The 27,194-nt window shown below is 33.8% G+C and overlaps 2 protein-coding genes across 10 annotated transcripts in view; one reads left to right on the forward strand and one right to left on the reverse strand.

Moving 5' to 3' along the window:
• The window catches only part of LOC125680469 (neuronal calcium sensor 1-like), a 43,238-nt gene extending 34,307 nt beyond the window's left edge, over positions 1-8,931 (forward strand). For all 8 annotated transcript variants that reach the window (XM_056155176.1, XM_056155177.1, XM_048920080.2 and 5 more), the window contains 4 exons: positions 2,421-2,510; positions 4,415-4,493; positions 6,103-6,269; positions 6,996-8,931. In XM_056155176.1, the coding sequence (XP_056011151.1) occupies positions 2,421-2,510; positions 4,415-4,493; positions 6,103-6,269; positions 6,996-7,088 (429 nt within the window). In that variant the 3' untranslated portion in view covers positions 7,089-8,931. The remainder of the gene's footprint in view (positions 1-2,420; positions 2,511-4,414; positions 4,494-6,102; positions 6,270-6,995) is intronic.
• Positions 8,932-13,868: 4,937 nt separating this feature from the next.
• Positions 13,869-26,186, reverse strand: LOC125680841 (GDP-fucose protein O-fucosyltransferase 1-like). Of its 2 annotated transcripts, none has more exons than XM_048920625.2 (8): positions 26,142-26,186; positions 25,158-25,252; positions 24,791-24,906; positions 23,157-23,280; positions 21,410-21,581; positions 21,063-21,258; positions 19,129-19,356; positions 13,869-18,638 (listed from the first exon to the last, which is right to left on the reverse strand). In XM_048920625.2, the coding sequence occupies exons 2-8, from the start codon at positions 25,249-25,251 to the stop codon at positions 18,456-18,458; spliced, it is 1,113 nt and encodes a 370-aa protein (XP_048776582.1). In that variant the 5' UTR covers position 25,252; positions 26,142-26,186; the 3' UTR covers positions 13,869-18,455. The 2 variants fall into 2 exon arrangements, with proteins under 2 accessions (XP_048776582.1, XP_048776581.1); XM_048920624.2 differs by having other exon boundaries at positions 25,158-25,267; positions 26,142-26,176.
• Between the last annotated feature and the right edge of the window lie 1,008 nt (positions 26,187-27,194).

Consider the following 27,194-nt stretch of genomic DNA (forward strand, 5'->3'; position numbering starts at 1 on the left):
GTGGATTTGGGTCAACGATATCAAAAGATTAGGGGGTTTGATCCGGAGATGAATTATGAATGTACTATTGTACGAGATGTGGAAATTTTGGCCTGTCTGATACATATCTTCTGCAGTCTGACTTGTGGCAGGAGTCCAAAATATAGCAGAAATCACTCTGACAGGTGGCCAGTAGATGCATGCAGTACCATTACGTTGATCAGCGTCGGTGCAAATGTATAGAGTCATTAATAATTAAGATGATTACATGGAACATCATTAGATTCTGAGGAAGGTCCGTAATATTGATATCATTGTAATGCTACCTAATTTGGCTTTTGCCATTGTACACAAAATGTGTTTAAATATGGACATTGATTTCTAAATCTGATTAATGCATTAGTGCCGAATCTGTTAGCTGTAATTCCCTAGAACAGCCAATAAATGGATTTTCTTCCTTTTAGTGTATATACAGTAAACATATAACTGTTCGTAAAATCGTGAGGGTACCATGGTTGTTATTTTGTTTTTTTAGATAATGTTTATGCATTTTACGTCATTGATTTATGATATATGTCATTAACGACACAAAGGATTGTTTAGAATATAATAATTAGATTGCATAGACTTGTAATAATCCACGAAAAACTATATGCAAAAAGGCCTGTACAAAATGGGATTTCATTTCATATTTGTACATTTTAAGGGTGGTTTATGGTTTTGTACAATATAAATGCACATGAAAACTGATGTGAAATCTTTAAGATTTAAGATCTTCTGATATATTTTTTGAAAACTTCAATGGACAGAATTATTAATATATTTACCACATTTTGCATTATTTTAGAAATAATTGTTTATTTGATGTTTTTTTTATGAAAAACAAGTCACTTTTACATGAGGAGGTTAATAAACTGTGTAGTTTTTCTTCCAGGTTGAAAGAACAATATCTACATGTATATAGGACTCTATTAGCCCAACAAAATTGACAATCATGTTTTTGTTTCAAAATTAGAATGTGCAAGAATCCTTATACAACTTCATTTTCTCTCAATATTACGATCAAGCAAGCTTTTCTAGTCCATCCATAAACTTTACATATTTTCAACTTCTCAAGAATCACATGGCCAATTCAAATTTGCCATAAAGCATACTTAAATAAAGGAGATTCAAAATTGTTCAAATGAATTAGGGCCACACCCTTTTTGAAGGGGAGACATGTAGTCTGCTTTGTGGTTGAAGTTTTCACTTCATATACTATGAATAGTAAGACAAAATTGACTGCACTGTATTTGTTTCATAAAGTAGTCTAGTTTTTTTTAATTCAGAGAAAATATTCACAGATCATTAAACAAAATCCATGGAAGAAATAAAACTTGTGAAAGATCAACTTATTCCATTAAGAGTTTGTGTTGCTTACTGAACACTGATGAAGTTGTTGATGGGGGAGTTAATGCCCAAGCTCCAAGATTTATCACACTCCACATTAATTTTATTTGATGGGTCTGTGTAAATCTAAGGGAAGAATGTAATGTGGTGTAAACATTAGTGAGGTCCCAGTGGCAGTGGCATTTCTTCTGAATTAAATTAAGTTCTTGGCAGAATGTCTCTTGATTGTTTAAGTTTCAGGGTAAGCAGCAACTACTAGCAAAAATTTCAGTTCTGAAGTCTGCCATCCATCATCTGTCTATGTCAGCGGTTACAAAGTGTCTGTATAAACAATTGTTTCTCCCCCAATATTTACATTCCAATGTGAAGGAGTATGTTATATGCTGAAATAACAATCATGTTGACATCATAATGCCACACTAAAATAAAAGCCTTGACACTGATTTTGACTATGGATAACTACGTTGACCTGATCAAGATATAGGGTGGGTTTCACCGGTCGACAGGGGATGCTTACTCCTCCTAGGCACCTGATCCCACCTCTGGTGTAACCAGGTGTCCATGTTTGCCTAACTCTCTACTTTGTATTGCTTGTGGGAGATTAATCACTGTTCATTATCTTTGCCTTTCATCACAGTATGCCACACTAAAATAAAAGTTTTGACATCATAATGTAACACTAAAACAAAAGCTTTGACATCATAATCCAATCAAACCTGAATTATGTTGACAAAAAACATTGTACAGTAGTTTTTCATTAATCTCTATACATGCCAGTCAATAAGTTGGAACAGGCATTGAATTTTTTTTTACAGTCTTGTAAATTTGAATGTATAAATATATAAATGTTATAAGTGTTTATATTCTGACATCAATGTGTAGTCACAAATTGCACTAATGAACTTTATTCAATTTGTCCATATACCATTTTCACTCTTAAATATAATAGTGATATTTCATTTTTAAAGCATAATGGCAAAAATATTATGGGGGGAAAATTTGCTAGTATTTGATAATCGGATCATATCATTTGCCATGTTTTTCTTCTTCAGGAGTTCCATACAATATATCAACAGTTCTTCCCAAATGGTGACCCTACCAAATTTGCCAGTTTTGTGTTTGATGTTTTTGATGCCAACAAGGTACTTATAGTAATGTACAGGGTTTGTCCAAAAGTTTGTGGACACATAAGATTTCAAATGTACAATCAAAAGTTAAGGAGGAATGCTACACCAGAGAAATTTGATATGGATGAAAAGTGGAGGATATGTGCAACAATATTTTGTAATTGAAAACTTTCATATTTACTTTATTTAGTCAAAAATTGCAATTTCAGTAGAAAGTAATCTGAAAAACATTTAAAACCCTTGCTGGACTTGAACCCACGATCTACAGTTCAGCAGTAGACGTGCTAGCCTACTGAGCTACTCGATGATTTTTTTAAATGAAAAGACAAATATTGCTGATATTTATATTTTCATCCAAGTTGGCCATTATGATGATGTAGAGTACCTCCTTAAATGATGGAACTTGATGTATATTGTAAGAAATGGGTAATTCTTGGTTATATTAAAGCTTTATTACATAGTATCAACAGAGTTCATGGCACAATTTATAACAAACATGCATTCATTGTTGCAGATGAAAGCAATGTCAATTTCAATAGAAATATAAGAGAAACAATTCAGTGAATGTAGATATTACGTATCAATAGGTTTCATGGCACAATTCATATTTACAAAGGTTTCATTTTATAACTTGTAAAATTGCCATCTTCATTAACAAAAGATGACTCTTTGTTGTGCTTTTCTTTTTACTTTTATTTGAAAAGAGAATATACTGTGGAGCAATCGCCCCTTGGTCAGTGAAGATGTAAAATTGCTTAAGATGACAAAACTTGTGTTGGGATATTGACAGAGTATGTTGAGTAATTTTGACAAATTTTCAAGGTGTTCATGTAATCATTAATAATAATTGTTTAATGTAAGGCAAAGGAAGAATTGCTTAAATCATCACAATTTTTTTTCAAACAGAATTATGCCAATTGTGGCAAAAATAATTTCAGAATATATATTTTTCTGTTTAATTCATCCTCATGTCTGGTGAGTTCAATGAACTGACTCAGTAAATCTCATGTTCAAGTCACACAGTGACTTTCAGTATTGAGAGAGAGAGAGAGAGAGAGAGAGAGAGAGAGAGAGAGAGAGAGAGAGAGCAATTTAATGAATGGAGCTTGATAATAGCTGTCATAGAACCCCCATTTTCAAGTTTAGAAAACTAAATTTATATTTTGCCATCATGTAGTTAGATTTGAATCATTAGCTTTCGTTTGATTAGATATCTTAGCAGTGTAAGAAAATTGATGTTCCTTAAATGGGATTTCAAGGATTGTATTTCAAATATCAATTGTGTGTCAAGGTCTTTCATGAATGAACAGATCAGGCTAGTGTTTGGACTTTGATGATGGTAGATATTGTATGAAAGATTAGGCGGCATAGTTGTAATGATATCAGAGTTTGGGTTACTAAGATTAAATTTCATGTGTACTTTAGGCCTACAGTGTAAAGCATCATTAAAAGTCAAGTCTATCAAGCCATTCATGGTTCCACTAAAGTCTACCATTGATAATGATTAAAGAAATACATGTAATTATTGTCTAGAAATTAGTAGGTGTTGTTGGTTATGTGAAATGATCCACAATTTACAGCATGGTTATGTGAAATGATTCACATTTTACAACATGGTTATGTGAAAAAATTCACAATCACAACATGGGTATATGAAACAATTCACAATTTACAACATGGTTATGTGAAATGATTCACAATTTACAACATGGTTATGTAAAATGGTTCACAATTTACAACATGGTTATGTGAAATGATTCACAATTTACAACATGGTTATGTGAAATGATTCACAGTTTACAACATGGTTATGTGAAATGATTCACAATTTACAACATGGTTATGTAAAATGATTCACAATTTACAACATGGTTATGTGAAATGATTCACAATTTACAACATGGTTATGTACATTGCAGGATGGTTACATATCCTTCAAAGAATTCATCTGTGCTTTGTCTATAACATCAAGAGGTTCACTTGATGAAAAACTGGACTGTAAGTACACTGTCTGTCTGCCTGCCTGTCTGTCCATCTGTCTGAATGTATGTCTGTACATCTGTCTGTGTTTGTCCGTCTGTGTATATGTCTGCCTGGCTGTCCATCTGTCTGTATGTCTGTCCGTCTGTCTGTATGTTTGTCTGTCAGTCTGTGTATACATCTGTCTGTGTCTTTTTGAACAAATCAGACTTAGGGTTCCTTCATAAATCCATCATTTTATTTTGTAAAATACTCCGGTTGGATATAGAGAATGTATTCTCCATGTCTTCACTAGCTAAGGAACTCTCAATGCCCACCATTCAGAGATGAAGATGGGTGGATTTATATATATCCACCATTCAGAGATGGAAGATGGGTGGATTTATATATATCCACCATTCAGAGATGGAAGATGGGTGGATTTTAATATATCTCCACCACTCAGAGATGAAGATGAGTGGATTTTAATATATCTCCACCATTCAGAGATGAAGATGAGTGGATTTTAATATATCTCCACCATTCAGAGATGAAGATGGGTGGATTTATATATCTCCACCATTCAGAGATGAAGATAGTTGGATTTATATATCCCCATCATTCAGAGATGAAGATAGTTGAATTTATATATCTCCACCATTCAGAGATGAAGATGGGTGGATTTATATATCCCCACCATTCAGAGATAAAGATGGGTGGATTTATAGATCCTCACCATTCAGAGATGAAGATGGGTGGATTTATATATCTCCACCATTCAGAGATGAAGATGGGTGGGTTTATATATCCCCACCATTCAGAGATGAAGATGAGTGGATTTTAATATATCTCCACCATTCAGAGATGAAGATGGGTGGATTTATATATCTCCACCATTCAGAGATGAAGATTGGTGGATTTGAAGCCTGACATGGTGAGGATGAGCCCACAGTGTTAGAGAAGTTAGATGTCAATGTGGAAGATCCAATCTGGGATACTGTAAAAACATCTGAGAACTGTATATTCTCAAACATTCATAAAGTTCCTTCCTCTGTAAAGTAAACTTTACTGTGAAAGTGAGATTCTCATGAATTTTTTTAAAATGATATTTGCAAAACTGATGTCTAGCAGATAAATATTCTCTTACCCAAATTGAAATAATTATTTGGAATGTAAGAGCAATTATTGAAAACACCAAGTCCAGTAGATTTGATTTTAATTAAAAGCAACTATTTCTGGTCAGCTAAATTAAGTGTCTTGTCATTCACAAAATGAAAATGAAGAAATAAAAAAGAGGAAGACTTTTCTTCCATCCATACTAAAGGCAGTATTTTTATTAGTATTTCTGATCCTATCACTTCACAGGGGCCTTCGATCTCTAGGACAGAATTTTATTAGTGGATCTGATCCCATCATTTGACAGGGGCCTTCAGTCTCTGTGTCAGTATGTTTATTAGTGTTTCTGATCCCATCACTTGACAGGGGCCTTCAGTCTCTGTGTCAGTATGTTTTTAGTGGATCTGATCCCATCACTTCACTGGGGCATTCTGCAGTCTCTACCTCAGTACTTTTGTTAATGTTTCTGATCTTATCCTTAGGTCTTTAGGACAGTACTTTTACTAGTGTTTCTGATCGTATCACTTCACAGGGGCCTTCAGTCTCTATGACCTGGATAATGATGGATTCATCACAAAAGAAGAAATGGTCAGTATTGTGGATGCTATTTATAGCATGGTGGGAAATCTTTTGGACCTCCCAAAGGATGAGGACACACCAGAGAAGAGAGTGGAGAAGATTTTCTCTCAGATGGACACTGTATGTATATGTGTACAAGCTAGTTTTATTAAGGGGGCAACTCTGTGATAACCAGATGGACTCGTAAAGTGTGTGTACAAGGGGGACAACTCTGTGATAACCAGATGGACTCAGTATGTGTGTGTACAAGGGGGATAACTCTGATAACCAGATGGACACAGTATGTGTGTGTACAAGGGGGACAACTCTGATAACCAGATGGACACAGTATGTGTGTGTACAAGGGGTATAATAACTCTAATAACCAGATGGATTCAGTATGTGTGTGTACAAGGGAGATAACTCTGTGATAACCAGATGGACTCAGTATGTCTGTGTACAAGGGGTATAACTCTAATAACCAGATGGACTCAGTATGTGTTTGTACAAGGGGTATAACTCTAATAACCAGATGGACTCAGTATGTGTGTGTACAAGGGGGATAACTTTGTAATAACCAGATGGACTGAGTATGTGTGTGTACAAGGGGGATAACTTTGTAAGAATTTGATGGACACTTTGTAATAACCAGATGGACACAGTATATATGTGTACAAAGGTGGACAACTCTGTAAGATTCAATATATTAACAGAACTTGTTCATTCTTTAAAACACTTCTATATGAATGCTCTGAAATAAGAGGCATAAAATTCTTGATAAGAAATGTTTATTTTACTTTAAAATTATTTTTGCTTGATTCATATAATTTAGTTTACAATTTTTTAAAAACCTGTATCTCTTTATAGAACCACGATGGCAAATTGACAAAGGATGAATTTCGAGAAGGTTCAAAGTGTGATCCATGGATAGTTCAAGCACTGTCTACTCCAAGTAGATAGAAGATCCTAGGGGTGGTCATTGCTCTTCAAATTCTGACAAGTCATACAACACATGGATCATGTCTGACAGATTAACAATGTGTTCAATAGTTAATCAGATAAAAACTTAACTGTGGTTTGATCTTAATGATTTTGTACAGTTTGTGATACAGTATACAGGATGCCTTTCCCCCTTTACTTGTGATATCTTAGTTTAAGGTTTTAGATTATTCATTCAATGTTCCTAGAATACTTCAAAATACATTATGTAGTTGTTTGGTTTTTGTAAAAGTTATGTTACAGTTAATCCATACAATGTTTTACTTGAGTGATAGACTGCATTTGACAATGATATCATCCTCATCATGCTTGTAGGGTCGAGGCCTGAACTGAACAAAACAGATCTCTGCGTTTTACAAACTTTGCTACAGTAATTTCTGTATACACCAAGTGAAGAATCTGAGACTTTGTCATTGCTACGATCAGTGTGTGATGACAGTATTATTTGCTCACCTGAGCCAATGAAGTCCGAGTTTGTGTGATCGAAGTTTGTCCATTGTCTGTTTTTGACTTCTTCTCAAGAATTGTAGGGAGTTTTTACTGAACACGACACAACGTGTATCCCTGGGTAACAATCCTTTCCCAAGTTAAAATACACATGTAATTAAACAAATGGTGGAAGTGGAGTAGATTCTCTTGAATTGCTGACCAAAAATGACAAAAACAAATGTGAAAAAGTAGATTTAAGTTTGTCAAAACTAAGGCAGTTCTACAGGAGAAAATTAAAGTCTGCTATAAAATGAAGCACCAGCATTTCAAACTGTTGTTTGAGGAAATGTTTCCATTGCTCAAACTAAGGTGCATTGTCAAACATTCACTCGACAAGAGTGAGTTCCCAAATGAAAGAGTCTTTTGGTGTATTTCATGCAAAATTATCTTTTTTTCCCCAAAGCTCAACAGACACAAAGTCATTTCATTTCCATTTTTGATGAAATTAACACCACAAACAGAAACAGCTTCTTGTCATGATTTTTGACCAATCATTGCATGAATATAGTCATGTAAACATAAAGTTGCATTTTTTGTTTGAAAATTATATATATATATATACATGCATATAGAGAATAAGTACATTAAAATGAAAGTTGTATTAAAGTTTGTCATCTTATCTGCTGTAATGTAAATATGAAATCATGAGAAACTGTTGGTGTTATATTTCATCAAAAGATGTATTTGAGGACATTTTCACCTTTGGGATTCACTTTTGGCCCCTAATACCTATATGGGCCACAAAATTCTAACAATGAAATTTATGAGGAAAAAATTCTGAAGAACAACAAAGGCACAATTTTTAAAAATACACTTTTTTATGATATATAGATTGAAGACTGTTAAAACCTGAGGGAATATCACTAGTATATGCAAAAGTTTGACATAGGATACAGGAATATTCTCAAGAATGAAAAAGCCCAACTCCATCATAGTTACATATAGGTTTGATTTTTAATCTTTGATAAATTTTTTTCACAATCTCCTCCAAACAGCAACACAGAATTGTATCATTTCACAGACTATTCTATAAATGCATCATATAATATTAATTTCTTATTTGCAAATGCACTATATCCTTTATATAAAAACTTGAGAAACAATTTAATGTCAACTGAACTAATAATATTGTATGTATTTGCGTTGTTAAGCAACTCTTCTCAATGTACACATTTCCGCATATTTTATTTATTGTTTATAGCAATGTCAGCCACATTTTTTATTTCATTGAATTCATTTCATGTATAATTGTTCTGATGACAACTGCCCTACAGTTGAAACCGGTCAACCAAATAAACTTAACACTGCATTCTCATGATGTGTTGGTGATCTGTTTTATTTCTTCAAGTTTATACTTTTGGATGCAGACCCTGTTGAGTACCGCATGGTATTCACTGGTGATAATCTTCTGTAATTTTAACCTTGCGGTGACAGTCTCCAGTTCTTTACTTTGTCTATAGAAATGATCCAGGTGAGCTTTGTGGCCTGATGATTTTAGTGCTTTTATCATGATAAATTTACCCCTGACCATTAAAAATGTGTTAAAGATCAGTTTTAATTCTTCTTCAAGTAAAGCATTTAGATTTGAACAGAAAAGTGAAATTAGGAAGTTTACATCCTATAAGAACATTCATCCTTTACGTGGATATGATGGCTGATGTCATCAAATTATTCTGATTGTGGTGTCGTGACATTTGAGAATTTATTGAATAAATCAGAAAATAAATCAAAAGCTGGTGTGAGGTTTTTATACCTCGATCACACAACAAAGTTGTGGAGGGTGTAATGTTGTTTTTTTTACCTGTCTGTCGGTCTGTCAGTCCCTTTTTTTGTCAACACAACTCCTCTGAGACTGCTCCACATATTTCAAGAAACTTTGTAGTTAGTAAGGACACACTGTGTAGATGTGCAAATCCCCAGTAAATTCTGATTCAATAATTTTTATAGTTATAAGGACACACTGTGTAGATGTGCAGGAAATTCTGATTCAATAATTTTTATAGTTATAAGGACACACTGTGTAGATGTGCAGGAAATTCTGATTCAATAATTTTTCTGGGAGTTGTGTCCCTTCTGAACGTGGAATTTCGAGCCCTAGTCTGTGCTGTTTTTTGTTGGTGCGTGCATCTCCTCCGAGTACGCTCAATAGAATTTCATGAAACTTTGTAGTTAATAAGGACACACTGTGTAGATATGCATGTTCCCAGGAAATTCTGATTCAATAATTTTTCTGGGAGTTATGCCCCTATTGAACTTAGAATTTTGAGCCCTAGTCTGTCCTGTTCTTGCAGAAATGCAAAACATTATCATTAATTATGTGCATGAGGCATTGTCAAGCAATGTTGGAGCGTGGGGTATATGAGCTTGCTCACTTCTGCTTTCTTTCAATTGTTTTCTATAAGGTATTAGTATTGAAGATTTTGTTATTCCACATTAGTCCATATTGAATAGTATATGTGTATTTACAATATACTTTGCGACATGTGGGTATATATTTTTTGTGAGATTATAATCTCTGTGTGTCACTATATTTATATTATTTACATATTCATAATGGCCACATTTTGTAGATAATATGCACTGCCCAGTATAAATGATGAAATGGTTGACCTGCAACCATCTGCTCAAGTTTTCGTAAAAATTCTTGGTACTTGGCTGTGTCAAGAAGGGCAAATTCAATCATAAAAAAAAAAATTTCCAATCAACTCATGAAATGAAGAAATTGACACAGTGAAGGTTTGAAAAAGTGAAAAACTGGAACTACAGAATAAAATAAAAAATATAAGCTCTAAATGATAATACATACATATATATAGAGCCATCAGTATGCAAAACATCAGGTAATTTATAGGAAAACACTGATCATTATTTAGAGTGCATCATTGGATACCCACGGCTGATCTCGTCTTTTAATCATCACTAGAATATGAATAGATCAGCTGTTTTGGTATCTCGGACAATGCATGGTCAGAATGTTGCTTTGACATTTTCAATATTTTGCTACTTTTATCCAAAAGTACCCGAAAGTCTTCATACATTATACAATGAAGTTGAATTCATGGCCTAGATGACTACCATAATGCAGTTAAGACTCACAAATTAATAGTATAATTGATTCTCTTGTTTCTTGTACAATATTATGTTTCCGACTTCAAACTGAATTCCATTGGTTTATATAGTAAAATTGAAAAGGGGATTATTAAAATAACAAGTAATATTGAATGAGGATATCAACAATTAGGTTTATGAATCGGTGAAATTATACAGAACATTCCCTGCGAGTTGTAGGGAATCTAAGAGTGCATCACCGAGATCAATGTTCTACTCAGTATGGTGGCTTAGTGATGTGCCCATCAATCAAGAACTTAATAACCAAATATTTCACATATAAAGAAATTCCCAGTACCGTATATACTCGCCTACAAGTAGGATTTTTGGGAGTTAAATTCCCAGTGAGTTTCAACGTTAATGCATCGTTCTTGTGGTACCACCCAGGGATCGGGATTTTAATCGGTGTTAATCAACATTATATGATCATGTTAATTGAGAGGGGGTGTCGGGCGTGATATTTTTTTTTTATTTGTATCTCTACTTTAACATTGGCCATAAATTTTCAACTATTAATACAAGATATAATATAGTACATCATACTTAATGAACTGAAAGATAAAAACTATGTTACAGATAAAGAGTCAAGGTTATTCATCCAGGCTAAGGTCAAATTCACCTCCCAATGAATACGGTCATGCTTTGGGGTATTGTAGACTGTTAATTAATGCAATAATTTGTATCAATAAGCATTGCAATTGAACCCCTTAATGTAGTTTGTATTATTAAGCGTAATTTTTTCATTAGCTGTCTCTACAGGGCATAGTGATTCACTCGCATTAAAATTTTTGTTTCTTAATATATTTCTGTGTATTAAACAGACCAGGGGTAGGAAGTTGGGGCATGTCAACAAATGTACATTAAATCAAGATATCTCTTGTCATTTCTGCCACATTTGTTCCTGAGGAGATGATGTGAATTCGTTAATACCCCACTTTTTTATTTGAGGATTAATCTTCTAACCAGTTTGGATGGGTTAAAACCTTTCATGTTAATAAATGAATCCCTTTCACTCGTGGGAACCTCATTCTTATCTGATTGAAACTAGCACTACAAATATTAAACAAGAGATGTTTGTAAAACACATATGCCCCCATGGTGCAAAATTGAAAAGGGTTATACACACACCTCAATTAATTGATAGCATTATCATCAATTCAAAATATTGAGCAGACAATATCTTCCTATGTCAAGAGTGAATTGACCATGTGACCTAAAATTCAATAGGGGTCATCTACTCCTTATGCTGTACCAGTGTACCAAGTTTTGTATGTGTCAATCAAGCAAATAATTCTTAAAATATAGGAGACAATATATTACTTTGTCCAGTTCAACTACTGACTTTTGACCTCAAAATCAATATGGGTCATCCTCTCCTGAAGATGTACCAGTGTACTAAGTTTTATGTCTGTCAAGTAAAAGGGTTATCAAGATATTGTGTGGACAGTATATTACTATGTCCAGTTTGACCCTTGACCATGTGACCTCAAAATCAATAGGAGTCATCTCCTGAATATACACCAATGTACTATTTAAAGTTTGATGTCTGTCAAGCAAAGGGTTCTGAAGATATTGAGCAGACAATATATTCCAATGTCCAGGTTGACCCTTGACCTTTGCTCATATTACCTCAAAATCATTAGGGGTCATCTTCTCCTGAAGACATACCAGTGTAACAAGTTTGATGTCTGTCAGGCAAAGCGTACTCAAGATATTGAACAGACAATATATTCCTATGTCCAGTGTGACCCTTGACCTTTGTCCATGTGACCTCAAAATCTATAGGGGTCATCTTCTCCTGAAAATGTATCAGTGTACCAAGTTTGATGTCTGTCAAGAAGAGGGTTCTCAAGATACTGAGCAGACAGTATATTCCCATGTCTAGTTTGACCCTTGACCATGTGACCTCAAAATCAATCAGAGTCATCTTCTCCTGCAGATCTACCAGTGTACTAAGTTTGATGTCTGTCAAGAAAAGGGTTCTCAAGATATTGAGCAGACATTATATTCCTATGTAAAGTTTGACCCTTGACCTTTGACCATGTGACCTCAAAATCAATCTCCTGAAGACGTATCAGTGTACCAAGTTTGATGTCTGTCAAGAAAAGGGTTCTCAATATACTGTAAACGTATTATATTTGGCGTGTACGATATTTGGCGGAAATCGTTTTTTCAACAAGTTAGCGTAGATTTGATTTAGCGCATTCCTGAATTACTTTAAACATCTAGATTTACGGATGGCATTTAGCGATGTACTTGATTTAGTGGAAGCTGCGTTCCGCCAAAGGCGCTAAATAGAATACACAGCCAAATGTAATACATTTACAGTATTGAACGGACAGTATATTCCTATGTCCAGTTTGGCCCTTGACCTTTGACCATGTGACCTCAAAATCAATAGGGGTCATCTTCTCCTGAAGACATACTAGTGTAGCAAGTTTGATGTCCGTCAAGCAAAGGGTTCTCAAGATATTGAACGGACAGTATATTCCTATGTCCAGTTTGACCCTTGACCATGTGACCTCAAAATCAATAAGAGTCATCTTCTTCTGAAGATGTACTGGTGTACCAAGTTTGATGTCTGTCAAGCAAAGGGTTCTCTAGACATTGAATGGTCAGTTTATTCCTATGACCAGTTTGACCCTTGACCATATGAACTCAATATCAATAGGGATCATCTACTCCTTAGGATGTACCAGTGTGCCAAGTTTGATGTCTTTCAAGCAAAGGGTTCTCGAGATATTGAGCGGACATTATATTCCTATGTCCAGAGTAGATTTACCCTTGACCTTTTGACCTGAAAAACAATAGGGGCCATCTTCCACTCATAACAAACCCACATATGAAATATCATTATCATCAAGTGAATGGTTCTCAAGATATTGAGCGGACAACATGTGGTCTACAGACCAACCGACCGACAGTTGCAAAACAATATGCCCCCTCTTTTTCAAAGGGGGGCATAAAAATCACAGACAGACAACTATAATGTCTTCGTCTACTTTAGTGGGTTAAAAATATATATATATACATATGTATGTATATATATATATATATATATATATATATACACACACACACACACACATGTATATCACTGCCTTTTCTTCCTTTTCCGCTGACTAAAGAAACAACAAACACTGCTTATCTGAGTCATAATATATCTTGGGAAAAGTGGAAGCATCAAAGAGTAAATAATATCTAGCACAGGAAAAGTACACATCAAATAGTAGATAATATCTAGTACAGGAAAAGTGTACACATCAAAGAGTAAATAATATCTAGTACAGGAAAAGTGTACACATCAAAGAGTAAATAATATCTAGTACAGGAAAAGTGTACACATCAAATAGTAGATAATCTCTAGTACAGGAAAAGTGTACACATCAAATAGTAGATAATATCTAGTACAGGAAAAGTGTACACATCAAAGAGTAAATAATATCTAGTACAGGAAAAGTGTACACATCAAATAGTAGATAATATCTAGTACAAGAAAAGTGTACACATCAAACAGTAGATAATATCTAGTACAAGAAAAGTGTACACATCAAATAGTAGATAATATCTAGTACAAGAAAAGTGTACACATCAAAGAGTAGATAATCTCTAGTACAGGAAAAGTGTACACATCAAAGAGTAGATAATATCTAGTACAGGAAAAGTGTACACATCAAAGAGTAGATAATATCTAGTACAGGAAAAGTGTACACATCAAAGAGTAGATAATATCTAGTACAGGAAAAGTGTACACATCAAAGAGTAGATAATATCTAGTACAGAAAAAGTGTACACATCAAAGAGTAAATAATATCTAGTACAGGAAAGTGTACACATCAAATAGTAGATAATATCTAGTACAAGAAAAGTGTACACATCAAACAGTAAATAATATCTAGTACAGGAAAGTGTACACATCAAATAGTAGATAATATCTAGTACAGGAAAGTGTACACATCAAAGAGTAGATAATCTCTAGTACAGGAAAAGTGTACACATCAAAGAGTAGATAATATCTAGTACAGGAAAAGTGTACACATCAAAGAGTAAATAATATCTAGTACAGGAAAAGTGTACACATCAAAGAGTAAATAATATCTAGTACAGGAAAAGTGTACACATCAAATAGTAGATAATATCTAGTACAGGAAAGTGTACACATCAAATAGTAGATAATCTCTAGTACAGGAAAAGTGTACACATCAAAGAGTAGATAATATCTGGTACAGGAAAAGTGTTCACATCAAATAGTAGATAATATCTAGATCTAGTACAAGAAAAGTGTACACATCAAATAGTAAATAATATCTAGTACAGGAAAAGTGTACACATCAAATAGTAGATAATATCTCGTACAGAAAAAGTGTACACATCAAATAGTAGATAATATCTAGTACAAGAAAAGTGTACACATCAAATAGTAAATAATATCTAGTACAGGAAAAGTGTACACATCAAAGAGTAGATAATATCTAGTACAGGAAAAGTGTACACATCAAAGAGTAGATAATATCTAGTACAGGAAAAGTGTACACATCAAAGAGTAAATAATATCTAGTACAGGAAAAGTGTACACATCAAAGAGTAGATAATATCTAGTACAGGAAAGTGTACACATCAAATAGTAGATAATATCTAGTACAAGAAAAGTGTACACATCAAATAGTAGATAATATCTAGTACAGGAAAGTGTACACATCAAATAGTAGATAATATCTAGTACAGGAAAAGTGTAGTATAAAAGAGTAATTAATTAGCTAAAAATATACTTTTTGAAAATAATGAAAACTAATATTATGTGTTTATAAGTAAAAAGACTACAATTTACTGCATGGAATGCAATTCAATCCAAAGAATTCTCAATTTTAAACACTAAACAGTGGGCAAACTTTATATTGAGTTATATAGCAAGGGTTAATATATCTCAAATTTTGATCATCATAGAAAATTTACAAGTACTATAATTAATTTTTTAGGAATTCTATATTTGTACTTATTACAACCAAACTAAGCTAAAAAATATATATCGCCCCTTGGATCCATTTTTTGTTTGTACTGTAACTGAAAAGGAGAAAATGCAACGGATCAGACTGGGATTTGAACCCGGACCCTTGAATCTCCAGTCAGGTGCTCTACCAACTGAGCCATCTGGCCACCGGCAATCGAACTCGAATGACAGCTACAGCAGTATCAAGTGTCCTTTAGTACAAGTAAATACTTCAATATAGTGTAGCCATGATTATAAGGAAAGCCATATTTAATGTGAGTAACAAAGACGATGCAACCAGTCACTGATGAATTTTTACAACTGTAAACATTTCTGCTTTGTTTATCCAAGGATTTTAAATTCTTTGACGTCATTCCGACATGGAACTCGCTACGTGATATACAGTAAAACATGCTTAAAGTGAAGTGCTAGGGACGAACAATTTTGATATATATATATCCAATGAGTTCATAATAATTATGTTTTAAAACTACAGGGAATGAAATCACTTTGAAGTAAGCGTAAATTCATTATAAAGGACTTAGCTGTAACTGTGTTTTACTGTAAATATACATGGCTAACATTTAGTCTAGATGTAACAAATTGTAAGAATTCAAAGATACTACGTTCTGGAATACAACCTCAACTCCAGCACAACATCCCTTAAGCATATAAACCACTTGAGGCGATAAATTTGCATAATATTTTTATAAACTTTTAAGTACAGTATGGGGTAAAACAAATGTGATGGCCACTGTACAGTCATTTTTTAAAGATTCTTGCTTAAATTACGGAGATTTTAAACATACTTCGGAGTTATTTAATTCATGGGGGCAATTTTCGTGGACTGTCAAAATTTTACACTTTCATTGGGATGCAACTTTGTGAATATGGTTTCTGCACTTTGAAACTTTAAATAAATTGTGTATTTTGTTGTAAGTTAGAAATTCACGGATACCCACAAAATAAATGAGCTCCACCAATTCCACAGTAGGAGGTAGTTTTGACTAGGAATATGCTGTAGTTTCATAAAGTTTATATTCAGATATCTATATACATTCACCAGCACCAACATTTATAAAACATCTTCAACAGTAAGTATCTATACACTATGAATAACAAGAAACACCTTTAACAGAGTATCTGTATCTACACTGGGAATAACACGATGGAATGTTCTGTATATACCGGTCTTACTGCATACTTAAGGTTCTATAAAAAAACCACATTAAACTACCAGGAGGGGGCTTACACAGGCTCTGCCTGCCGCCTCATCCTGTTATGTTGTACGAGGGTTGATCAAAAAGTACGTGGAATTCCTCCATAGCTTTTATATTCTTTCTTTTTTTTCAAAAGAAATAATTCAAAATTACACCTGATAATCCTTAACCTAATTTGAATTTATGTACAAAATATTTTTGATGAACTCTGGACAGTACCACTTTGACAATTGTCATAGAAATAGATGCTGTGAAAGGCAGGGAAATTTTCTTTTCTTAATATTTTGTTATTCTTAAGGAAAAAGGTGTGAAATGTAATATGACACCAAAATGATGTCATAAGATAAATTGTTGGAACTATCGAGAAACGTTGAGTGCAAGTTCCATCCATTTTACTGATTATCCAAACATGTTGTGTGACTCGTGTTTCATGACATCATTAGAGAACGTCAAAAATTGATCAGTTATTAAGTTTGGTGAAAATCTTTGAAACATTCTGCCTCAGAAGCAAAAACTGATGATCGAGGCAGGACAAAATGTGATAAGCAACTCGTGTTCAAGTGGCACAATAGATTTAAGGAGGAAAGAACTTCAGTGGAAGATGATAAAAATCTGGCTGGCTGGTGGAGGGTCGTCCTTTCCTTGCTGAAAGAGTGAGGGTGTTAAAGGAGTTGGACCGTTAATGCGAAAATTGGGAGCTCATTGGAAGCAGTTGAAATTTTATCTGAATATGAAGAAAATAAGTGTGGGATGAGTGCATAGACTCCTATTAAGTCAAAGGTAGGGAGGAGGTGCAGTGTTCTAGAGAGATTTTACAAAGAAACAGCCGAATGTGACTTGATATTTTCAACATACCGATAAACTCCCCTGAATTTTGTAACATTTTCAAACTCCTTGACATCATAAAGTTATAAATTTTTCTAGTCATTTTAGATAGAGTCTCTAGTTCATGACTAAGTATATCTTATGTCATTGCTTCATCACGTCAATAAGATCTCTAAAAAAAAAAAAGGTCCATGAGCTCTTGGATCAACCCTCATACATACATGTAATAAAATATTGTTTACATCAAATATCTAACTAATATTCAGGTAATTATAGAAACACTTCCTGAGCGTCTGAACGTTTAACATATATTCAAATTTGACAATACAAATAACATCTTTTCATTAAATACCTGCCGTCTGAGAATTATAAAAATTATCTAATATCTTGCATAAACAATGGCACAAAGAACTTACATCCTTTAGAATAATGGTAGATATGTAAAATACAAACGATGTAATAAATAACCAAAAATATCTAGATTTGTAACTTGATCATATGTACATGTACATCACAAACATCCCACCATGGGAATCAAAATGGAGATACTAAGATACACACATCATAATGTGAAATATTTGGAATAACTGTATATCATAAGAGTTTTGTTCTTGCACCAATTTTATGAATGGCACCTAAAAATAACAATATGGCAGTATAAGCACGGAAAAATACACCATAATACAGCTAAATGTTGCATCATAATTCGTCCCGTTTTGGCATTCTAAATGCCCAGAATTCACTGGACTTCCCAGCAAAATCTCTCTCTCGTTTGACAAAAGCAGAAAATGTTGATACACAACAGCCAATAAAATGATCCGATTTTCCTAGCACTGCCAAATCTACGTGTGGACTCTTTCCATCTTGCCTGGCAAATTTTACCTGTAAAACACAAACGTTATGACTCCGTACATGTTATTTCAGTTTTTATATGTTGCTTTTTGTCCTCCCCTTTGCAAGAATGTGGGACTGTTGAATCTGATTTGTGTGTCAGTTAGTCCATCCATCAGTTACTAACAAACACTGTAATCTAAACCAAATATTACCAATACTTTCACCATGAGAGTTTCGCATCTGACACAAACATACCATCTGATCAACTCCAAACCAAACCGATGCCCCCCCCCTCCCCTTCCCCCAACACACACAAATGATCCCAATAGAAAAGTACAATTCACAGAATTTGCTTTTGCTTTTTTTAAATTTTTTATTGCAGTAATGAATGCCTGCAACAACCAGTCAATGACAGCCATTATGAACAGTCAGGGAGAAATTGATTCAAGCAGATGTCGTTTGAATAGAAATGAGCTTTGGTATTAAAAGTCGACAACAAGATTTTCATACTTTCATACACAGTATTTTTTACTAGTACCTTTGGCATAGCCTTTTTAAGTTTGGAGATGAGATCTCTGCTATCAGTAGCAATGAATACATCATTGATTGCTTTCCCCTTCACTGCAGCCTTCACTTGCTTGATGATAGTTTCATCTGAGGGGTAACACATTTCTGAGGTCAGTTTGCCTAGTTCCCCTCGGTAACCAACACATTGTGGGGAGGCAAACAGCGCAGCACCAGAATCTACGTGTTTACAAGCATTGGACTGAAATAAAAATCACACTTAAATTAAAAATATCATAAAAGAAAATCTTTAAAATGTTTCTCATGGACTTGTCTGACTCGGGGCTTTTTTCTAAATACAAAAAATTGTGCATAATTCTTTTTACAAAACTTAATACTGTACTGTATATCCTTGCAAAGTCTAATGCCAGTCTTAATGATCTGACAATATCCTTACAAATTCTGATCCCAGTCTTAATGACCTGACAATATCCTTACAAAGTCTGATCTCAGTCTTAATGATCTGACAATATCCTTACAAATTCTGATCTCAGTCTTAATGATCTGACAATATCCTTACAAAGTCTGATCTCAGTCTTAATGATCTGACAATATCCTTACAAAGTATGATCTCAGTCTTAATGATCTGACAATATCCTTACAAAGTCTTCTTAATGATCTGACAATATCCTTACAAAGTCTGATGCCAGTCTTAATGATCTGACAATATCCTTACAAAGTCTGATGCCAGTCTTAATGATCTGACAATATCCTTACAAAGTCTGATCTCAGTCTTAATGATCTGACAATATCCTTACAAAGTCTGATGCCAGTCTTAATGATCTGACAATATCCTTACAAAGTCTGATCCCAGTCTTAATGATCTGACAATATCCTTACAAAGTCTGATCTCAGTCTTAATGATCTGACAATATCCTTACAAAGTCTGATCTCAGTCTTAATGATCTGACAATATCCTTACGAAGTCTGATCTCAGTCTTAATGATCTGACAATATCCTTACAAAGTCTTCTTAATGATCTGACAATATCCTTACAAAGTCTGATCTCAGTCTTAATGATCTGACAATATCCTTACAAAGTCTGATGCCAGTCTTAATGATCTGACAATATCCTTACAAAGTCTTCTTAATGATCTGACAATATCCTTACAAAGTCTTCTTAATGATCTGACAATATCCTTACAAAGTCTTCTTAATGATCTGACAATATCCTTACAAAGTCTGATCTCAGTCTTAATGATCTGACAATATCCTTACAAAGTCTTCTTAATGATCTGACAATATCCTTACAAAGTCTGATCTCAGTCTTAATGATCTGACAATATCCTTACAAAGTCTGATCTCAGTCTTAATGATCTGACAATATCCTTACGAAGTCTGATCTCAGTCTTAATGATCTGACAATATCCTTACAAAGTCTTCTTAATGATCTGACAATATCCTTACAAAGTCTGATCTCAGTCTTAATGATCTGACAATATCCTTACAAAGTCTGATGCCAGTCTTAATGATCTGACAATATCCTTACAAAGTCTTCTTAATGATCTGACAATATCCTTACAAAGTCTTCTTAATGATCTGACAATATCCTTACAAAGTCTTCTTAATGATCTGACAATATCCTTACAAAGTCTGATCTCAGTCTTAATGATCTGACAATATCCTTACAAAGTCTTCTTAATGATCTGACAATATCCTTACAAAGTCTGATCTCAGTCTTAATGATCTGACAATATCCTTACAAAGTCTGATCCCAGTCTTAATGATCTGATAATATCCTTACAAAGTCTGATCCCAGTCTTAATGATCTGACAATATCCTTACAAAGTCTGATCTCAGTCTTAATGATCTGACAATATCCTTACAAAGTCTGATCTCAGTCTTAATGATCTGACAATATCCTTACAAAGTCTGATCTCAGTCTCAATGATCTGAAAACATCCTTACAAAGTCTGATCCCAGTCTTAAGTGGATGCCAATGTACTTGTTGTGGCCGAGTTTGTTGGAAATGATATCCTCTGCTTTTTTATTCATCTTTTCTGACCATACCAGATACTGCTGTAGTCGGAGATTTCTCTGCTCAACAGGAAAATGAGCAGGTGCCCCTTTAAATGCTAGCACTGGGTATCGTTCTGGGGGATACCTAAAATAGACATAACTGTCACAGGACATTTGACTCAGCAGCATTGTCAAATTATGAAGTATCTTCATACATTTAATTAAAATCATAAAAACGTGTAATTTAAAAAGTAATACATGTGATGACTTTTACATGAATTATCAAATTTAAATACCTTTCTTGCCAACGTTTCACCTCAAATTGGTTGCTTGTATCAAAAGAGAGCGGTTCATAGAATTCAGATGCATCAAAATCGATGTTAAATGTATCCCAGAAAGGTCCAAATGGATTCCCGTGTTTCGCATCACAGCCTGGCTCCCCAGTGTAAGACTTACCATAACAAAACACTACAAAACAACAAGACGGAGACATCACAAAACACTACCAACAAGATGTGTTTGTTAAACACATAGGCCCCCGATAATTCCAAAGATGAACAAATACCTTGGTACCAGTAGAAAGATCTTGTCACAAGAAATGCTCATGTGTAATATGAAAGCTCTAATATTTACCATTTAGAAGTTATGACCAATGTCAAATTTTTTAAAAGTATCTCAAATGTCAAGGTCAAAAGGTTTAGTACCCACAGAAAGGTCTTGTCACAAGGAATACTCTTGTGAAATATCAAAGCTCTAGCAATTACTGTTCAAAACTTATTGACAAGGTTAGAGTTTTCAATAAGTAGGTCAAACTCCAAGGTCAAGCTCACAGAGTAAAAAATGTTGGTACCCACGGAAAGGTCTTGTTACAAGGAATACTCATGTGAATTATCAAAGGTCTAGCACTTACAGTTATTAGCAAGGTTAAAGTTTCAAACAGAATGACAGAATTACAGATATCGGGGGCATAAAAATGTTTTAGAAATATACAATAATATAATAAACATATAAAGCAGCAAAATTAAAAAGGGTGAACTTTAAAGTTAGAATGTGCTACTTGTTAAGGCAAGCACTTGTGACTTGAAAACAAATGGGGGTTCATCCATTCCTTAAGGGTACTTTATACCAAGTTTGATGTCTATCAAGCAAAGCTTTATCAAAATATTGAGAGAACAATACTTTTTTATATCTAGGAGAGTTTGACCCCCTCACCTTTGACCATGTAACCTCAAAATCAATGGGGGTCATCTTTTCTATTGAGGATACCTGCATACCAAGTTAGGTGTCAATCAAGCCAAGAGATCACAAATGAGTTGACAAGATTATGTTCTTCTCTCTGAAGTAGTTTGACTCCCAAACTTTTAATCTCAAAAGGGGTTTACATAACTACTGAGTTTGATGTTCAGAGTAGTTTGATCCTGACCTTTGACCTAAAAATCAATAGGGGTTACCTACTCTATAGGGGTACTAGTGTAACAAGTTTAATGTTTGTCACAAGGTATTGCACAGACAATATTTTCTTATCTCCAGATAGAGTGACCCCTGATCTTGACCTTGTGATCTCAAAATCTGAAAGGGTCATTTACACTTTAGGAGCTACATTGTACCAGAGTAAAAGTTTCAAATTAATGTTTGTCAAGGAAAGGGTTCTCAAGATAATGAACAGACAATATTTTCTTACATCAGGATAGTTTGACCTGTGACCTTGTGGTCCAAAATCATTTACTCTTTAGGACAATCTAATTAAAATTAGATCCTATGATCCGATCAAATACCATCTCTACACAGTAGATGAGCGGATCATAGGATCTAATTTTAATTAGATTGCTCTTTAGGAGCAACAAGTGTAAAAAGTTTGATAGCTATCGTGCAAAGGACTGTCAAGCTTGCTGGAAGAATACTAGGCCTAATTTTCCTTTGACTCATGATTTGAAAATTATGATTTTTGTCTCATTACCCTTAGACAACCTTGGGGTTAAACATACGGCTGTAATTTTTGTAGCATTTATCTCAGAATGATTGCTAAAGCACTGAGTGGATTACCTGTCCTGTTCCCTTTAGGCCAGAGTTTGGGAGCTAAATCTTTCATAAACTTTTCCATGGTGATTGCTCTGTGAAACTTTTGCACAGCTTCAACTCGAAAATAGGTGTCAAAGGGTATTTGATCCTACAACATCAATATCAAACATTTAATCCATGTGACTACATTATGAATCTATATCCCCTGCTTAAAGTTGTAATTTGACTTTTGTTTTTTTAAAAGATGAAATATTGTAAATTCCTAGATGTATGCCAGGAATTTATCACCATATTTATTTTCCTATTGCTGAAATACATGTAAAAATTCTTGATCTGCAGTCCACTCACGAATTCCTATTCTTGCGATTTAACGTCTACGATTTAACGTCTACGAGTCATTTCATGATATTAAGTACTCAAGTAAAATAAGGAATCTACAGTATTTTTGTAAGATTCATCTTGCAAAGTTTCTGAGTTATATATAAATATATCAGAGGCATTATATAGTATTTGAAATATCATCCAGAACTTTTTTTTAAAACATGTGACCATGACCTTTGGACCTAAAACCTATAGAAGTTATCCTCAAGTCTTGGAGACACATCAAGTGAGGTTTCATTGCTAAAACTCAAACAGTATTCCAATTATTATCTGGAAAGTGTTTCTTACTATTTCCTACTATATGTGACCTTGACTTCAAAAGCAGTAAGGGCCATCTTTTAATTCATGGAGACTCTTCACACAAACTTGTCAAAGCTTCATTGTTACAAAGCTCAAATATTATTTGAAAAATCAATCTCCAACCACTTTCTTTCTTGTCTTATGGATACTTAACATAGCTAAAGTAAAAATCTCTCATAGTATTTGAAATATCATCTGAAAACCACATCAGTCTAGGTCAAACAATTTTTCAAGCTACGAGTCTGGTCTGGCTAGCTGAATGTAAAATTTATTAGCGCGAAAAAAAATTCACTAGTCCAAAATCAAAACAGTTTATTAAAGCAAATTTAACTTACAAATACAAAAAAAAAAAGTTTCCGTGTAGTAAGAATAAAAACAAAAACGAAAACTTCAGTCATATTCCACTTCATATAATATTAAATTTCAGTCAATTTCAGATTCAAGCAACTCATTTTCACTCTCCTTGTCCGACAGAAATTTTACTAGAAATCAGGCATTGGTCTAGCATTTTTCACCCAGACTGCCACATCTTACAATATTTGACATAGTGTCCTTGATCTGGGACCTTTTGATCTAAACACAATCAAATCATCAAGTCATCCTTTAGTTAGGGAAATTTTTCATGTGCATTTTCATTTCTGAAGCCCACAGGCATCTACCTACATACATAAAAAAAAACCCAGACAAAATGAGATGCAGTAATCAAGAAGACAGCATAAGACAACATAATTTGTCTGCAAATAGGGTGCCTAGTATTTGAGATTTCATCGACAACTGGAAACCTAGGTATTAAAGACAGACACTTTAATGGTAAGACAAACAGACTGAAATTACTATCCCCCCACTTTCAATCCATTGGAGACAATAAACATATATGATAAATGTTCAAATCATCACAGTATATAAAGGAATTAATTCATCATCTTTTTTTTAGGAATTCAGACACTAGAATTTTGAGTTCAAACAAAATATCTTACCGATTTTGGCTTAGGGAAGTTGTACTCGACCCAGGGAGGAAGAATGAGTGTTCTGTCGATATCTTTCGCAAAGGCCAGGGAACCAAGAAAGTGGTCTGCCTGGTTTCCAAATCTTCCTACAAAACAAATAGGTCAGCATATTGATTCCAACCAGTGTCATAAATACTCTCTCATTAGCATGACAACCAAATGAAAAAGGATAGTGTGCAATATGATACTTTGATCTTTAGAAAAACCACATGAATATCAAATTAACACCATCATCATTCCTTTTTGAAAAAAATTATTGATATTTAATTTACATACAAACTTTTTTAAAGAATTGTTGTACAAGCCAATTACCACAGATAAAGAATTCATTACTTACCCATGCATGGGCAATACACAACATAACCTTTGGGATCGACTGTGGTCAAATATGCTGAAGGAACCAATGTTAACAAGACAACTGCAAAGAGCATTCTGAAATTCCAAATCCTAAAATGCAAACACACACATGCACCCAAACACTAATGTGTTGGCCATAATTCACTACAAGTGTATAAAAGTATCCATGTTAAAAAAAAAACTAATCAATACCACTTCTTATCAAAAATAATAACCCAGCTATCAATCATCTGATCCCAATTCAGTATGCACGCTCTTGGACTATAAAATATACAGTCTAGCTGACATACATGTGTAATACTCTGTATAAATCAGAGAAAGAAGTGGAATATGTTTTAAAATGTGGAACTGGGCAATTTTTACAGCTGATGAAATTCATCCCAATACACTACACGATAAAACAATTTTTATAATTGTTCATCAAATATAATACATATAATTGTATATTGCTGTGAAGCACTCTCTCACACACATTTTAAATTTGTATGCCATTCAGCCTAACAAACAGCCTGTTAAGTCGAAATTATGATGCGAAACAATAATATTCATAGAAACTCTGTGTAACATGTGCACCTACCTAAGTTGCCAAGATAAATAATTGATTTTTCACCGAGAATTAAAAGGGGGAAATGTTGCATGTTAATGACACCAGATATCGATTTTCTTCAACCCATTAAACACCACAAGATCTAAAGTACATATCAAGAACGAATATGAGATTATATCTTGTGAACTGCTTCAACTGTAGCTTTATTACAGCAATATACATTATTGATTTTATCTCTTCAAAGTTCAGTCTTCACTCAAAATATCATTTTCAATTTATGATTGTAACGTATTTGTTTACATTTCTCCCATCCCCTTGCTCAACAGTGAAAGAAAATTCATACGTACTAATCCATTTAAAAACATCTTAATGAGTAATATATTCATCTTATATTTGAAAGTATATTACATTGTTTACCTTCTATTTTCACTTTCTATCACACGTGTCAAACTGCGTTTGTATAACGAACCCGAAGTAAATAATATTTTATCGTTTTTCTTTTCTTGCCGAGACACGTGCGCAGGTATTTGATACTTTTAATACATGTACATGTATATATACACACATTGTCTTCTCTGCTCTGGTTGTGTTTATTTTTTGTGTTTAATTGTTCTTGTTTATATGTTCTTTATGTTGTAATTTTCAACTGAGAGAAATAAATTCATTCAGTATTCTTTTCCAGCTCAACTGAGCCAAATCTTCAAACTTGGGTAACCCTGTGTGAAGAGGGTGCAAATTTGTTGATATGAAGAGACATACAGAATAGAATACTTTATTTCTAATTCAGAGTCCAAAATAGAGGGTGTTGCTAAAACGCGGAACGGTAAACGGAGCGGAACGGAAAACCGAAAATTATTTTATTCAATAATGTTATGAGGAGGTCAGCATTTTGTAAAATCAAAAGATTTATTATAAACAAAAGAAGCAGAAATCACAGAGAGAACAGGAAGTCATTCTCAGAATCCACTCGTTCATATAATATATATTAATACCTCATACTAATGCATTATGTATTTTAAAACACCTGTATTTTGTGGATGAATGTACCAACACGTATGTGCTAGCTAGCTTGATATTTTGCATAGTAAGTTTTAATAAAAATATTAAGCAATCGCCTGTTTTTACCATCCTTTTTCCTGGTTTTGACACCCACCCCCGATTGTGACAGTATGTTGTTTCAGAAATGAAGAAGAAAAATAAGATAAACATACTGAAAAAGACTTGAATTTTAATTGAACCCCTTTCAAATTCTATTACTTTATTCTGGCTGATTTTATGAGCCTATCCAATGAATAAAAGTTAACACCCCCCCCCCCCCCTGAAAACAACATTGTAAAAGATAAAATAATTTTTTGAACAATTTCCCCAAACATCGCCTTTCTAAATCAAACGTGCGTTTAGTCGAACTAGATATATATGTTTAAGATAACTGAACTTGAATTTTGTTTTACACCTGTTACAATACACATT

Source organism: Ostrea edulis, chromosome 2 (assembly GCF_947568905.1).
Source record: "Ostrea edulis chromosome 2, xbOstEdul1.1, whole genome shotgun sequence".
Classification (NCBI taxonomy): domain Eukaryota; kingdom Metazoa; phylum Mollusca; class Bivalvia; order Ostreida; family Ostreidae; genus Ostrea; species Ostrea edulis.